Here is a 15,604-nt window from a genome sequence, read left to right as displayed (position 1 = left end):
CTTTTTTCTTTTTTGCATAAAGGTGCTACAGTTAGCTAAGTTCAATGATTAAATAATGCTACCGAATACCGATGCAACTTTTTAGCAATAATTTTCATAGTTTGTGAATTTATAGATTGAGAGATTAATAGAGTAAAATTGGTGGGTTTATAGTATCTAAGTTAATTATTTTTACAATAATGAAATTTATTGTGAATTATATTGTAAGTATTTGTGAAAAACTAAATTTATTGTGAAATTTATTATAAATATTGATTGTGTCTATTATTCATGTCATTTTCATTATGCTATATAACATTATTTTATTGGACAAACTAAGCATGTGTAACATGATATATGGCACTTAATGGAAAAATATAAATGGAGGGGCTAATGATACAAACAAGATACATCTTTATGAGGTAAAATCAAAATTTTAAAACTTTAGGGTGTAAAATCCAAATACTCCTAAACATTAAGGGTGTAATTTGCACTTTAGCCTATTTTGATATCAATATTAGTTTGACTTTTTTTTATTATATATTAATTGTGTGTTTGGATTTTGCTTTAAATAAACTTTCTTTTTTACTTTATGTAAATAATCCAACTCTATTTTTTTTTTTTGCAAATAAACTAAATTTAGCTTTTTGTCACATATTTTTTTTTTTAAAATATCGCATCAATAAAATCTTTAAATTTCAAGTTTTTTTATTGAGTATGAATTTTTACAAATACACATTTGTATTACATTTTCTTCTTATAACATCTATGTTTGCAACATTTCAAGATGATATGAGATCAATAAGTATCACGACAATAAAATCTTCTTTCTTGCAACAAGTGCAAAAGCTAAACAAAAAGTTAAGAAATGACATAATTAGCGGTATCCAAAAAGACTACAAAATTTGTGATACCAAATTTTTAAAGGATAAACTAAATTGATCTGATAAGGGGGTGAAGGATGGCTGGAATGTAATATGATATAATGGGTTGAACCAAACACTTAATAAATAAAAAGGATAAATAGATCACCACCCTATGGGATACAAAAACACTACCCAAAGAGATATAGAACCATAACTTGCCACTCAAGGAATCCACCAATGGGATAAGAGTCTAAAATAATTAAATCCATCTTTTGAAGTGTATAGTTTTTTTTATATAAAAATACACTATGCCTTTGTTTAATTCAGCCAAAAGGCTTATATAGAGCTTAGAACAACCCTCTAAGCATGGGAAAACAGAAATAACATTTAAAAGCTTACATTTTCAAGACCTTGACTTATAGGAACTATAACAAAATAAATGACTTGTCTACTTAGGAGAACTAAAACATAAAAGTTGGAATGTTTGGTTACTGTTTTTTTCCCTTATTTTCTGTTTCCAAAAATAATTTTCTATTTTTGAGACTAAAAAACTTGTTTGGCTATCCAAAATGGACTAAAAACAAAAATTGTTCTCAAAACTCAATTTGTAAAGAAAATTGAAAAAGTGCAAAAGGTTGTTTTTAGTTTCTAATTTTTAAAATTCAATGAAAATATATATTTAATTTAATAAATCTGTCTCATTGAATGAGTTAACATTAAAGTTCAAATCCTAGTAACAACATATTTTAGTATTTTCTATTTTTTGTTTCAAAAAACTTTTTTTTTTAATTTCAACTAACTTTTTTTTTTAATTTCAACTAACCAATCATGTTTTTGATTTCAAAAATAGAATAAAAATGTTTTTTTTTAATTCCAAAAACAAGTTTTTGAAAAAAAAAAAAAACTTTTACTAAAAAAAAAATTGTGTAACAATGTAATGTCACTTTTAGATGAGACCATTATTTATTTACATTATTTTTGTTACGCTTCAGTTATAACAAGATATATTAACAATTGTGAACCTATAGAACTTTGATGTCCCTAAACTAATTGTAAAGGAATAAAAAGATTTTAAAAAAAGAAGTAATTCAACAAATTTATAAGTAAGTCCAATGAATGCGACATAAGATACCGTGATTGGTGCCTAACAAAACTATATCAAGTTTCAAGTTTCAACACAATGGTGAGAATTTCTTTCCATAAGTATTGTACGTGTGTTTGTTTCTTTTAAGGATAGCCGAGGTGGCAAAGAAAGTAAAGGAAACGGTAAAGACAGCAGAGTGCAGGAAGTGATGACCCCGCATCCGCATAAATATATAAATATTTAAAACAAAAAAATGGAACAAACTTTTTTTTGGGGTTTCTCTCTTGTGTCGAAAAACGACCGAATATACATTATTAGATTCCATCTCTCTCTCTCTCTCTGAATTTTCAACCAAAAGGTAAAGATCTCCTCTGAAAAAAAGAAAAAGAAAAAAGAATTGAATGCTTGTTGTTCAGGGATGATGGTATGAATTTGAAGGAAGAAAGGGTAATAATAAGTCAAAAATGGAGTTGTGGGGAGATCACTCAGATGTGGATTCGGATTCGGAATGGGTTCGAGAAGTTTCCGCTAATGGGGTTAGCATGAAAACAACAGAAGTTGAAGCCAAGCTCGATCAAGGAAATATTCAAGAGGCTGAAGCTTCATTACGGGAAGGCTTATCACTCAATTTCGAGGTTCTTTTTTTTTTATCTTTTTTTTTTTTTCCATTTTCATCTTCAAATGTAGTTCGTTTTTTAGATCCCATTTTGATTTCTTCATTCATAAAAATGCTTTTCAAACCTTTGTAGGACCATGAATACACTTTTAAAGAAATGGGGTTCATTGTGTCTGTTCGAATTTTGATATAGATAATAGAGGGCATGTAAGGGTCAATGAGAACTCTGGCTCAAATGTAATGTATTTGAGATGCCTCCATGGTTTAATTTACAGGAAGCAAGATCCCTTCTTGGAAAGTTGGAGTATCAAAGAGGTAATGTAGAAGGAGCTCTTCGTGTGTTTGAGGGCATTGATCTGCAAGCTGCTATACAGAGATTGCAACCTTCACTTGCTGAAAAACCGTCTTCCAGGAGGGGTCGCTTTCGCACTGAATCACTGCACGCAGTCTCACAGCATGCTGCAAGCCTGGTTCTTGAAGCCATATACTTAAAAGCCAAGTCTCTTCAAAAGCTGGGGAGAGTAAGTGGTAAGTTTAACTTTCGCTCTCTTTTTTTTTTTTTTTTAGCAACTTTGAATTATAAGAGCACACATGGAAGTGGAACTTTTGTTGTCTTAATTGGGGGTTTGCAGAGGCTGCTCATGAATGTAAAAGCGTGCTTGATGCTGTGGAAAAGATATTCTATCAGGGCATACTTGATGTTCAAGTTGACAATAAATTGCAAGAGATTGTCACCCAAGCTGTAGAGCTCCTTCCAGATCTCTGGAAGCAGGCTGGCTTCTATCACGAAGCAATTTCTGCTTACAGACGTGCCCTTCTTAGTCAATGGAACCTTGATAATGATTGCTGTGCTAGAATTCAGAAAGGCTATGCTGTGCTTTTGCTGTATGGTGGAGTGGAGGCTGGTCCACCCAGTTTAGCTGTCCAGATTGATGGTTCATATGTACCTAAAAATAATCTAGAAGAGGCAATTCTACTTTTGATGATTCTTATGAGGAAATTTATCCTTGGTAAGACCCAATGGGATCCATCTATAATGGATCACCTAACGTTCGCACTATCTGTATGCAGCCAAACACCTGTTTTAGCTAAGCAACTTGAAGAGATCATGCCTGGGGTATATCATCGAGTTGACCGTTGGAATTCTTTAGCTCTATGCTACAGTGGAGCTGGACAAAACAAAGCTGCATTGAATCTATTGAGGAAATCTTTACATAAACATGAACGACCAGATGACTTAATCGCACTGTTATTGGCTGCCAAGATATGCAGTGAGGATTCCCATCTTGCTGCTGAGGGAGTGGGATATGCACAGAGGGCAATTAATCATGCTCAGGGGATTGATGAGCATTTAAAGGGTGTGGGTCTTAGAACTTTGGGTCTTTGTTTGGGAAAACAAACTAAAGTTTCATCCTCTGACTTTGAGAGGTCTCGTCTTCAGTCTGAAGCATTGAAGTCATTAGAGGGGGCTATTCCTTTGGAGCCTAATAATATGGACTTAATTTTTGAGTTGGGTGTTAAGTATGCAGAGCACCGAAATTTGACTGCTGCTTTACGATGTGCAAAGCAGTTCATTGATGAAACAGGGGGATCCATATTAAAAGGTTGGAGATTTCTTGCTCTGGTTTTGTCTGCTCAACAGCGATTCTCGGAGGCTGAGGTGGTTACTGATGCTGCTTTAGACGAGACTGCAAAATGGGACCAAGGACCACTTCTCAGGCTGAAGGCAAAACTAAAATTCTCCCAGTCATTACACATGGATGCTATTGAAACTTATCGTTACCTCCTTGCATTGGTTCAAGCCCAAAGGAAATCATTTGGGCCTCTTAGAACTCAGGTTTGATTCTTAATCTACTTTGCATGCTTTATTTCAATTGAAGAAGAGTTTTTTCTTTTCCAATAATAATTTCAGATAGATGTGTCACTCCTAATCTATTGGCATAAGTGGTGCAGATATGGAATTATTTTGTGATCTTGTAATTATGTAATGTCTCCGTAGGAGCTTTAGCGTATCTTATCAATATTTAAAGATTTTAATTGCAGGGACATAATTTTAGTTCAAATCTTAGAAATTTAACCAGATGCAATGGATTTTGAAGGAAGAAATCTTACAGTTATTCCCTTATTCAATCAGGATATCTGAATCTTGTTATCCTTATGAAAAGGAAGGTAGATTTACCTTACACAAAGTGTAAATGACGCATGAGAAAGCTACTATATATAAAATTGATGAATAAATCAATAAGTTAGTGATTAAAGGATGTAGGCAAAGATTTACAATATTTTAATGAGTTTCTCTGTACAACAATTTGAAGTAAGTAGCTACTACTTTCTAATTTAATATGTACTAACTTTTCTCCTTTGTGGAAATGTTATTTTGTTGCAATTTGTAAGTCCTTTATTTATTTTTTGTAAGCAATATGCTTTATTGAAGTGGAAGCTTTGTGCACTAGATACGACCTTTTAATTATGCTTTATTGAAAATAAAAAGGAAATGAAATAGAATTCCAAGTACAAAGGCAGCGTACTGAGGATTCAACAAAGAGTCAATCAAAATTATGTAAATCTAGAAATTCCTCTAAAGAAGAAAAAGAATGGCCACTAAGGGCAGCTAGCCAATCAAGCATGGTATGTGAAAGATGCAATTTTAGTTCCATAGTAAGTATGTGTCCCCAAGCTGTTGTCCATGAGAAAAAAGCTACGTTAGAGGAAATTTTAGCCTTCCAAATGCTTTTCCATGGAAAGTAATTGGAAAGCTTGCACTAAGAACCTGATAGTGAGACTTTACCGCAAACATCCACTCTAGCAGGGGGTCCAATTCAACCGTTCCTCCCCATCCCGATTAACTTTAATGGAATAAAGAATACCAATAAACGACCACAAACTCCCCACTTTCCAATCATTGGTAGATCTAGCAACCGAAACATCCTAGTTAAGAACCCCATCATGCCAATTCATATTAGAGCGACTTTATCTCAGGCTATATGGTACATTGGGAAGCCATCCTTCAAAATTGTATCCCCGCACCATAGATCAAGCCTAAATCAAACTCAGAGACCATTACCCACCCCAAATTTGACATATTGTGAGAACCTCCCCTACCCTTCTAAATATGCTTCCAGAGGGACACACCATAAGGTTCCTTAATCACATCGAAAGTCTAATCATCCACAAGATGCCCATACTTTGAAGCCACTACATTTCTCCATAAGGAGTTTGGTTAGTGGCATATCACCACCGCCACTTCTCTAATGATGCATTGTTAAAACCCACAAGGCTTCTATTTCTCATAAACCACATCTGATTGGCTCACAAACTGTCTTCCAATTTATAAGTCCTTAAAACTTAATTGGTTTTGTTTTGTTTCTTGATGAAAAGAAAACACTACACAGCGCAAAAACAATATGGATTGATGAATTTTTGTTCAATAATTGATCTTATTCCTTTTCTTATATGATAGGTTGTGGATGATAAAGTCGATGAATTTGAAGTTTGGCATGGTCTGGCAAAGTTATATTCTAGTCTTTCACATTGGAAGGATGCAGAGATATGCTTGGGAAAGGCCAGAGAGCTAAAACAGTACTCTGTAGAAGCACTGCACACAGAAGGTAAGAACTGAAACTTTAGCGACTAACAAATTAATTTTTGTGACTTATTTCTAAACTCCTTCGAAATTGACATTACATGACAGTTGCTCAAAGATATTTATTACATGCTTTTGATTTTCTACCAATAAGAACTGCCCTACACTCTAAACTAAGCCAGCTGCTTGCAAGGGCAGACCTCTAATCTTTAGGACTTAAGATGAGTTGGAATCCAAATCTGGTAGATCTTACAGGACATAAGATGAATATAGCAATATTCATAAAGAACCTTGAACAAACAACTTTGTTTGGAACATGAACATAGCCCTTTCTTGTCTCTCAAGCATACATTTTAAATTTTTAGTTCCTTAGTGGGATGCTTTCCTTTTTGGGCTGTCCCAAAACATTAATTCATTTAACTTCCGATATTACCCTTAAATTTGAACTCACATTTCTTGGCCCACCCAAGGTCCTAAGGGCATTCAGTAAGACTGTTATGTTTCTTTTATTTGATTAAAATGTGTGCCCTTTGCAACGCGTTGTCTATTTTGGGATGGAGGGATGTACTATTGTTTACTATCAATTTTTCTGTTATGTCTCTCAAGTTACTATCGTTTACAATGAATCAACCAACGATGTCAGTGTGCCCATCTGTTATGGTTGCCACATTTTTTGCGTAAAAATGACATTATTCTATTTTACTGTCCAAAACGATGTTGTTTTTGTGTGGGTTTACAGCAAGATTCTATTGTTGATGAAGGAGCACATTGATATTGTTACAATTTGAGTGTCAATTGTAAGTTTTTATAATTAAGGGATTGATTGAGAAGAAACCTCAAACGTAGAGGGTGTAAATAGTATTTTAGCCAATATTTTTTGTTGATTTGCTTTTGTTCCTACCTACTATAAGTAATTATGCATTGTGAAATGTTCCTTATTGTCTATAATTGTCTGTCTTTTCACTAGCATGTTAAGTTTATTTTATCTCTGTTCTTTCTTTAGAAAGACAATGGACTAAATGTATAGTTTGGCTTCCTCATCACTGTTGAGGAAGAGGAACTACTGTCATTTTACAGATGGTGCTTGAACCCATCCCTCCTACAAGTAAATTCTGTGAGATTGTTCGAACTCTTTGCTGTGCAATAAAGGAAAAAAAGAAAAAAGAAATAAAAAATGGCTAAATGAGATGGGAAGGTTTATAATTGAAGGTTAGGGAGTGCCTCCTTTAGAAAGATGGTGCCTCTCTCTGAGGAAGCTGGTTTAATCCTCCTACTCCAAGGTGTTTGACAATAGTAGAGCAAATGGGCGCTCTAATAAGTCTTAGCATCTTGTCCACTCCAACAGCTCTCTACTTGCTTGTTTCTTGTTTTGCAGGTTAATGGATTTTACATTTGCATTTGGTAACTTTTGGGATTGCCTTGACCATGAGTAATCCAAAAAAATCTCTCTTAATCTAAAATAGGTAGTGTCTTTAGTATGCTTTTAGCTAGTATGCTTTTAGCTGCTTCAGATTAGCTTGAACATGAAGTGTTAATGCAGGTAGAAATCTTGCAGGTCTTGTCTTCTTGTATTGATAAACTCCAGTTGAGACTGGTCTGTAACCAGCACCATCCTAACTCATAAAAATATCTTGGTACATATCTAATGTACTTAGATGATGATATTTTCAAACATACTTGGGCATGGTTGGCCTAAGAGTTATGCAGCATTAAGGTAGCCCTCATCCTTCCCAAAACCCTTGCAATCCATTGTGAAGGAAGAATTTGATCCAAGTTTCTGGTAGGATGTTGAGAGACTTACCATTACCAAGCAAGGACGCCAAAAGACCTTACTGGTTAACCAATTAACACTTTTGATAACATATACTTTTACCATGTAGTTCTTTAAATGATTTTGATTTTAATTTTTAAGCACAAGTTCCTTGTTCCTTGTGCCTAACTTTGAAAATAATTGGACACACTCTTTACAAGGTATATAAATCTAGATATATTATCCATTATCTCATGAAATTTTGACATATCACATTGATCGATCATCAATCTAAGATTAATGTTGTCTAATTGTCCTTTCAAATTCTGCATTTAGAATTCTGGAATCAGTTCTTAGACTTTGCATGATTAAATTCTTTATGTAATTTGATATATAAACAACTGGTGTAGTCTGATCAATTTCTAGGTGTCAAAAATGCTTTGCTACTTAACTTACCTTGAGTTTTGTTGGTGAGACCTAAATATTTAAGGCACAATTTGTGTGGAATACTATTTTGGAGAAGATGGAATGTAGGCTGTTTGGAAGAAGTTATATTTGTCGAAGGGAGGTAGGCTAACGCTGTTGAAAGTGCGCTTTTGAGTTTACCAACATATTCTCTCTCTTTATTTACTATTCCCTCTATCATTGTTAATAATAGGCTGAAGAGTTTTTTGAGACGTTTTTTGTGGGGTGCTTGGATGAGAAGTTCAAATTCTCTTTGGTGGCGTGGGACACAATTTGTTCTCTCATTGTGTAGGTGGTTTGAGGATTAGGAAGTTTAATCAAGTCTTATTAAGAAAATGGTTATGGCTTTAGAAATGAAGGCACAAATTTTCGGCAACAGGTGGTAGCTATGAAGTATGAGGCTTTGAGAATGAGGCATGTCTTTATTGCGTCGGGTAATAGCTATGAAGCATTGGGAGGAATGGGGAAAATAGACTTCAAAATTGGTTATAGGGACTTGTGGGTGTAGCTTATTAAGAAGTATTAGGGCGAGGTGGGACAGTTTTCTTCAATGTGTATTTTGATGTGGGGGACGACACACAAGCAAGGCTTTGGCATTATACATGGTGTGGGAATCATTCTCTTTTTTTTTGATAAATAAGAAGAGAATATTATTAATAAAAGAAAAGCAAGAACAATACAAGAAGTTCACTGTAGTGAACGAAGGAACATGTGGGAATCATTCTCTAAAGGATGTGCCTTGATTTGTATGCCTTACTCGGTTGATAAAAATGCCTTTGTTCATTCAGTAATGGATAGGCAGTTGGATGGGGAGGGGTTCTTCCATGGAGGTTTTCATAATTAGGAATTGGATATTGGGAATTGGAGTAAGTGAATTTGATATTTAAATATCTGTAGGAGGGAGGGGTGTAATAAGGAGAGATGGAGATTGAAAGGGAGTGATAGTTTGATGTTTGCTCTTATTATTAGGCTATTTGAGGCACCAATGCTAATGCTTTCCCTTGAAAGAGTATTTGGCGTGTAAAGGCCTCAAAGAGGGTTTATTCTTTGTTAGTATAGCCGCTTGGAGGAAGATTCCACCCTATGATAATAAATCAAGGTTCTTATATTAAAAAAAAAAAATGATAATACTGTCAAGGGTGGTTTCTTTTTTGTTGGTTGGTCTAATGGGAAGCGGGTAGATCTTTAAATGATCCATGGTGATGTTGCATATGTTTTGTGGAGTGTAGACCTTAGAGCTTTTGGGATTAAATGGGTGTTACCTAAGAGGGCAGTTGATCTCAACCTTACCATCCTTCTTATGGCAAGAAGAACTGCAGTTTGAGATAGAGCTCATTGGTAATAATAATAATGATTATCATTACTGTTATTATTATAATTATCTGATTGTGTGTTTTCCGTGTTGAGTTCTAGGGGAGAAGACAGAAATCTCTACTGGAATCTCAGATTGATTCATAATTTTCATGATTGGGAGCTGAAGAGGCTGGACTCCCTAATGTAGTTATTATATTCTCATATTTCTTTTGATGGTGGTGCTTATTCTATGTTATGTAGACTTATTAGTAATGGTCATTTTAGTGAAGTGTTGTTGCTGTTGTTATCTGATTGTGGCAGGTAGATGCATCGGTGTTTTCCTTGTTGTGTTCTAGAGGAGAGGATAGCAATGACTAATTGGAATCTCAGATTGATTCATAATTTTCATGATTTGGAGCTGAAGGGGCTGGATTACCTCATTTAGTTATCATATTCTTATATTTCTTTTGAGGGTAGTGCTGACTGTATGAGATGGAGACTTATTAGCAATGGTCAATTTAGTGTGCATTTGTATTATGAATTTTTGGGAGGTGCTAATAGGCACTTCCGATGGAAGTGCATTTGGAAAAGCAAAGTCTTGAAGAAAATCATGTTCTTATAAATTGCAAACATTGGATAAAATTCCGACTACAGATAATCTTATTAAAAGGAATAAGTTCTAGTTAATTGGTGCTATACGTGGATGGGGGTGGTTTGTAACTCTTTAGTTGAGTCAATGGATTGTTTGAATCTCTGACTGTTATTTGAGAAGCTCTTCTTATTGAGCTTTCCTTTAATTATTGAAATTCCTTATAAAAGTAAAAACATTTATCATCATAATCAATTTTCAGTGGAAATAATTAGTTGAAAAGCTTGTTACATGCTGGAATATATGAGAAGAATGTTGTGCCATTACCTAATCCGATTTTGTCTACGTAAAAATTATCATTTCCTTCTGTAATTTTCCCAGGTGTAATATGTGAAGGTCGTGGACAATTCCTAGAAGCTTTTGCTGCTTATAATAATGCCCTTCTACTAGAACCTTGTCACGTTCCTTGCAAGATCTTAATTAGTGCTCTGTTGTCGAAGAGAGGCTTGAAGGCATTGCCTGTGGCAAGAAGCTTACTGTCAGATGCATTAAGGATAGATCCAACCAACCGTATGGCTTGGTATTACTTGGGGATGATTCACAGGGATGATGGACGAAAAGCTGATGCTGCAGATTGCTTCCAGGCAGCTTCCATGCTTGAAGAATCTGATCCCATTGAAAGCTTTGACTCCATTCTTTGACTGGCTTCTATCTGTCAAAGGTTTTAAATACCTATTAGGGGAAATTTTAATGGTATATGCATCCTTCCCTCCCTAATTTCAACAACAAAATCTACGCCCCATGCATGGGGATGGTTTTGCCAATTCAATTTGCTGTTTTGGATTGTGTCTGTATTTTTTCTTCCATGATCAAGGTACATGGAAAAAGTTGTGCTATTTAACTTATTCTGGGCAATAAAAGAAAATAATGGAAAGGAGTTAATTTGATAGTAGATGGATAAATTTCCAGAGAGCTTAGGGTGGTGACTAGGGGTTATAAAGATGTATTGGTTAATTTGCAATTGTTGCTCAGCTGTGTAAATCTGTGTCGAGGAACTGAGCATTTTTGTTGAAAGAAAGTTATAGATTCATTTTCCCTGTGCCGTGTCAATTCTATATATCTTTTTTATATTCCTCTCTCTCTCTCTCTCTCTTCAAGGGAAAAACTTATCTACAATTCTTTTGGTGCACTATCTTAGGTTCTCCAAATAAATGTAACTATATTGCTTATTTGCCAATGCAACAACATGGTTGAATTTAATTGGAAATTGAGGAGCTTAAAATGTTTCATCTAAAGAAATATACCTAAATTTTACCCTTCATGGTATCTTATTCTGGTTGTACAGTGGATTTTACAAAGCTGGTACCATTCAGTTCTATTTTAATTGTTTTTCTTATTGAGTTGACTTCAAAGTTATGATGCCTTTATATGTGAGAACTGTTGGGAAATTTAGGGGAAACAATGGAACAAAAAATTGAAGTAGGTAAGTGTCTGTTTGCCATCAGCTTATAAGCTCAAAGCAAGACACCAATCATTTTTTAGTGTAAGCAGGGATTAAACCCCAAATCTCTTATTCAACTATTAAAGACTTTACCAGTTAAGCTTACTGGAAGTATTGTTATCAACATCCCAATCTAGATCTTAAGATCTCATGATCCTAAGATCCTACATCCTTAAACTATCCTGGATCTTACTAGGATCTCTACTAAAGTCAAATCTGTGCAACATCTTGATCTCGATCTGGATCGTAGGATCTTATAGGATCCCGATCCCATAGCAATACTAAAGATCTTGTGATATAAAGGAAAATTCAATTTTTTTTTCTTCACAAAACCTGTTGATGAACACCCCTACTCACTCATAAAAAGGGATTTATGACCATTACTAGTCATTATAAAAGGTCCACTTTCCCTCTCTTTTTTCTCTTTTTCACAAAATTCTACAAATAACTTCATTTCACAACTCATGAATCCGCTTGAGCAAACTACCTTTTCACTTGAGTGAACTTGTTCTTGCTCAAGAGAACTTTTCTGTGAACATTTTAAGACCATACAAGAAGTTCGTTCTTCCATGGATCAACAAGAATCCACAATTTACTTGATGATATGAGACGATATTTTAAAGTAAATTACTAAATTACATGGAATTAGTTTTTTTTTTTAGAATACTAAATATTTTTTAACACACACACACGGGGAGAGGGGAGAGGGGAGAAGGTCTTAAAGAAACATGGAATTAGTTCATTTGTGGAGATATAACAATTATCCAATTGATGTTTACTTCATAGAAAATGTGCATTATTTCACAAAACCTGCAATTTTTTACCCTTGAAATGCATAATGGATTCTTATGAGGTATTATTTCCCTAATTTCCCTTTGGATAGTGATTAGCTTATTCCCAATTTGGACAAAAATCAACTTTGAGTTGTCTGGGGACACATGCCTATAAGAAATTATTTGGTTTTTTCATGAAATGTGTGTCATTAATTTTCAAATGAGTTCCAAATTTATTTGAATTAGTCCCAGGAATTTTATTTAGAAATACATGCATTTTGGTCCTTACCAATAAATCATAGGGTCATCCAATGTGCGACGAAGAAAAGAATACAATGTTCATTATACTGTGTTTGAAATGATACAATGTTCATTTTTAAATTGAAGTTTTCTCTTAGAAGAACTCCAACGTATTAAAACATGAAAATTATCTATTACTTATATTGTCTCATTTCAGACCTGCTAGAATGAACATTGTATTCTATTCTTTATCAATTATCACACATTAGATGACCCTATAAATTATTCACATCAATACAAAAGGCCAACTGGAAAGTGAACTCCTTCTTGGTGAGGTGTTATTCAATCATTCTTTTTGTTGATAATTTAATAGTTACAATGATGGGATGAGGGATTTAAACCCTAAATGTTTTTGTCGAAAACATCAGAAAGTATTAGTTTAATTGAACATTGTACTCTATTCTTCATCACACATTAGATGACCCTATAAATTATTCACATCAATGCAAAAAGCTAATTGGAAAGTTAACTCATTCTTGGTGAGGTGTTGTTGAATCATTCTTTTTGCTAATAATTTAATAGGTACAATGATGGGAAGAATAATTTAAATCCTAAATGTCTATGTTGAAAACAATAGAAAGTACTAGTTTAACTACAAGACTTTGGGCATTGCCAAAACAATTTTAATTTTTTTTCAAAAGCATACTGTAAGGACCTAATTTAGAGCCTAAGCCTAAAGGGAAAAGGATCTAGGCCCAAAGAGCCCAATACAATAAATTTATAGAGAATGAGCTGGAAAACTAGACTCTAATGAATCAAATAACAATGTTATAAAAATGTTTTTCTCAGAGTAAATCGTTATCAGCACAGTCCGAGGAGACTAGATCTTGTATATTTATCTTTTGAATTTGGTTATAAGTCCAGTTCTTAATGTTACAATGTTTCTCTCCCTATTTTCCGATCCCCTTGTCCCTAGAAGGATCCTTACATTATATAGCTCTCCTTAGATGATCTTAGTCCTCCATTGGTTGACCATCCAGACCACTACTTGAGTGCCTGTCTCATCAGACACCTTCTTAATCTCCTTGTGAGTTGCGGCAATCAAGACAGCACTATTCAAGGGTCTTCTCCTCATAAATGCAGCCAGAAGGTTTGGTGGAATGCATTAAATGTGGTGGCAGCCACCAACTTCTCAGTCATGTCAGTGCTAGCCCCTTCCCCGAAGCTCTTTCTATATAGTACGACCTCCTCTGATGACGTGCTATTGACCTGACCTTACAGTCCGAGGGTGTGGCATTCTCGGCAGGATAATAGTCCTTCTCGGCCATGGGTATGACACGTGGCGCAATCACCTTACTGGAATTCTTGTACCCCACACATATAATGATTTTCATACAACATACAAGATGGATGCATAAGAACGACTTTTCTAACACATTATTAAGTTTTAGAACCATGAATGTTGATTGGAGACACTATTTAAAGATAGTTTTAAAGAAATTATTTATTACTAGTTTTCAATAATCTCAAGTCAATCAATTGCACTATTAAAAACACTTATATTTTATGTGACTCGATGAATTCAAAATTTGGATATGAGTTTGTTAGGTTCCGCCTTAATTTTATGACTATTGAACAAACTTGATTCTATGCAATACCTGTGGCTTTGATTAGAACTAGCTCTGCAAATACAAACCAAAGGAAAATTTGCATTGGATATTTACTAAACAAGTGACTAATTGAGTTTTAATGCAAGAAACTCTCATTGATTCACGAGCTTTGTTTATATCGTATTTTGTATAATCTCGATAAGTGTGCCAAAATATTAGGTTAAGCCTTAAAAATCAAAAAACCGTTTCAAAAACTAAGAAAATAGGAAAATTTGTGGAAAAAATGTGTTTATCTTGATTGGGTGTTGAAACAAACCATCCAAGATTTCAAAATCCTAAACTTGCAATTTCTGGCAAAGTTTGACCAATGCTAACCAAAACCTAACTATGAGTGGTCAAAATGTTCACTTTTTTATCCAACCGTCCGATCGAGGTAAATTTTAAACCATCTTAAAGATCATTCAATTCCCTTCCAAATGACAGTTCATGGGCCAAAACCGAAGTTGAAACGAATTAAATATCAAGAAAATACCAAAACCCTAAATAAATGTATTATTTTTTAGGTCAAAGGTTGTTTTTAAGGTGTTTTCGCGCTGTAAACTGTATTGATATAGCCATAAATGGTGCAATCCACCTGGACCAAATTAAATTATGATGAGTTATCTACCTTCCATAAAAAGGGCTCGACGATATCTGCTCCAGATTGGGAGAAATGAATTTTTCAAAAATAATGCTATTAAATTTCCTACACTACATCACCTCACTTTCAGATGCAATATCTTGATGACCGTAGTTTCAAATCATGTGAGATCAGAACCTATGGAAACTAGACATCAAGACCTTTCCAGGGACACGAAGTTTGAAGAAATCCGAGCTCTTGAAGACCTCCAAACAACATCTTGAAAATAAGGTGGAAAAGAGGAAAAAGACGAAAACCGAAATTGAGTGGGCATCAAGGCAAAATTGGTGAGATTATTCGGAAATATGATTTGGTAGTGTGTGTTTTGAGTTCTCTCTCTCTCTCTCTCTCTCTCTCTCTCTCTCTCTCTCTCTCTCACACACACACACACACACACACACACATTTTGAAAGTTAAAATTTGAATTTGTATCAAAATACAATCTTGCTATGTATTTGAATGTGCGTGGTAACTATTTGAGTAATATCAGGTGTAATTTTGTGATAAAGTTTGATTATCATGATAATCTTCTTTAAAAGAATAAGAAATATTTAAAACTTAAAGAGTTTAGTTGTA

The 15,604-nt window shown here is 34.3% G+C and overlaps 1 protein-coding gene across 3 annotated transcripts; it reads left to right on the top strand.

The window, feature by feature from the left end:
- The first annotated feature begins 2,030 nt into the window (after positions 1-2,030).
- LOC142621545 (protein NPG1) lies at positions 2,031-11,327 on the top strand. 3 transcript variants are annotated; one of them, XM_075794828.1, is made up of 6 exons: positions 2,185-2,564; positions 2,821-3,073; positions 3,178-4,382; positions 6,006-6,153; positions 9,757-9,840; positions 9,958-10,512. In XM_075794828.1, exons 1-5 carry the CDS (start codon positions 2,394-2,396, stop codon positions 9,792-9,794), a joined length of 1,815 nt encoding a protein of 604 aa, XP_075650943.1. In that variant the 5' UTR covers positions 2,185-2,393; the 3' UTR covers positions 9,795-9,840; positions 9,958-10,512. The 3 variants fall into 3 exon arrangements, with proteins under 3 accessions (XP_075650942.1, XP_075650943.1, XP_075650944.1); XM_075794827.1 differs by lacking the exons at positions 9,757-9,840; positions 9,958-10,512 and adding an exon at positions 10,607-11,327 and having other exon boundaries at positions 2,031-2,564; XM_075794829.1 differs by lacking the exon at positions 9,757-9,840.
- Positions 11,328-15,604: the final 4,277 nt, after the last annotated feature.

Source organism: Castanea sativa, chromosome 1, assembly GCF_040712315.1.
Source record: "Castanea sativa cultivar Marrone di Chiusa Pesio chromosome 1, ASM4071231v1".
Taxonomy (NCBI): domain Eukaryota; kingdom Viridiplantae; phylum Streptophyta; class Magnoliopsida; order Fagales; family Fagaceae; genus Castanea; species Castanea sativa.
This window is presented reverse-complemented; position numbering and strand designations above follow the sequence as displayed.

What these genes read in the sequence shown, in the direction of transcription:
- LOC142621545 (XM_075794827.1), top strand. Translation starts at nt 2,394, where the DNA reads ATGGAGTTGTGGGGAGATCACTCAGATGTGGATTCGGATTCGGAATGG. An exon ending in AAAGCTGGGGAGAGTAAGTG is followed by an intron (nt 3,074 to 3,177) that starts GTAAGTTTAACT and finishes GGGGGTTTGCAG; the next exon opens with AGGCTGCTCATGAATGTAAA. An exon ending in TTGGGCCTCTTAGAACTCAG is followed by an intron (nt 4,383 to 6,005) that starts GTTTGATTCTTA and finishes CTTATATGATAG; the next exon opens with GTTGTGGATGATAAAGTCGA.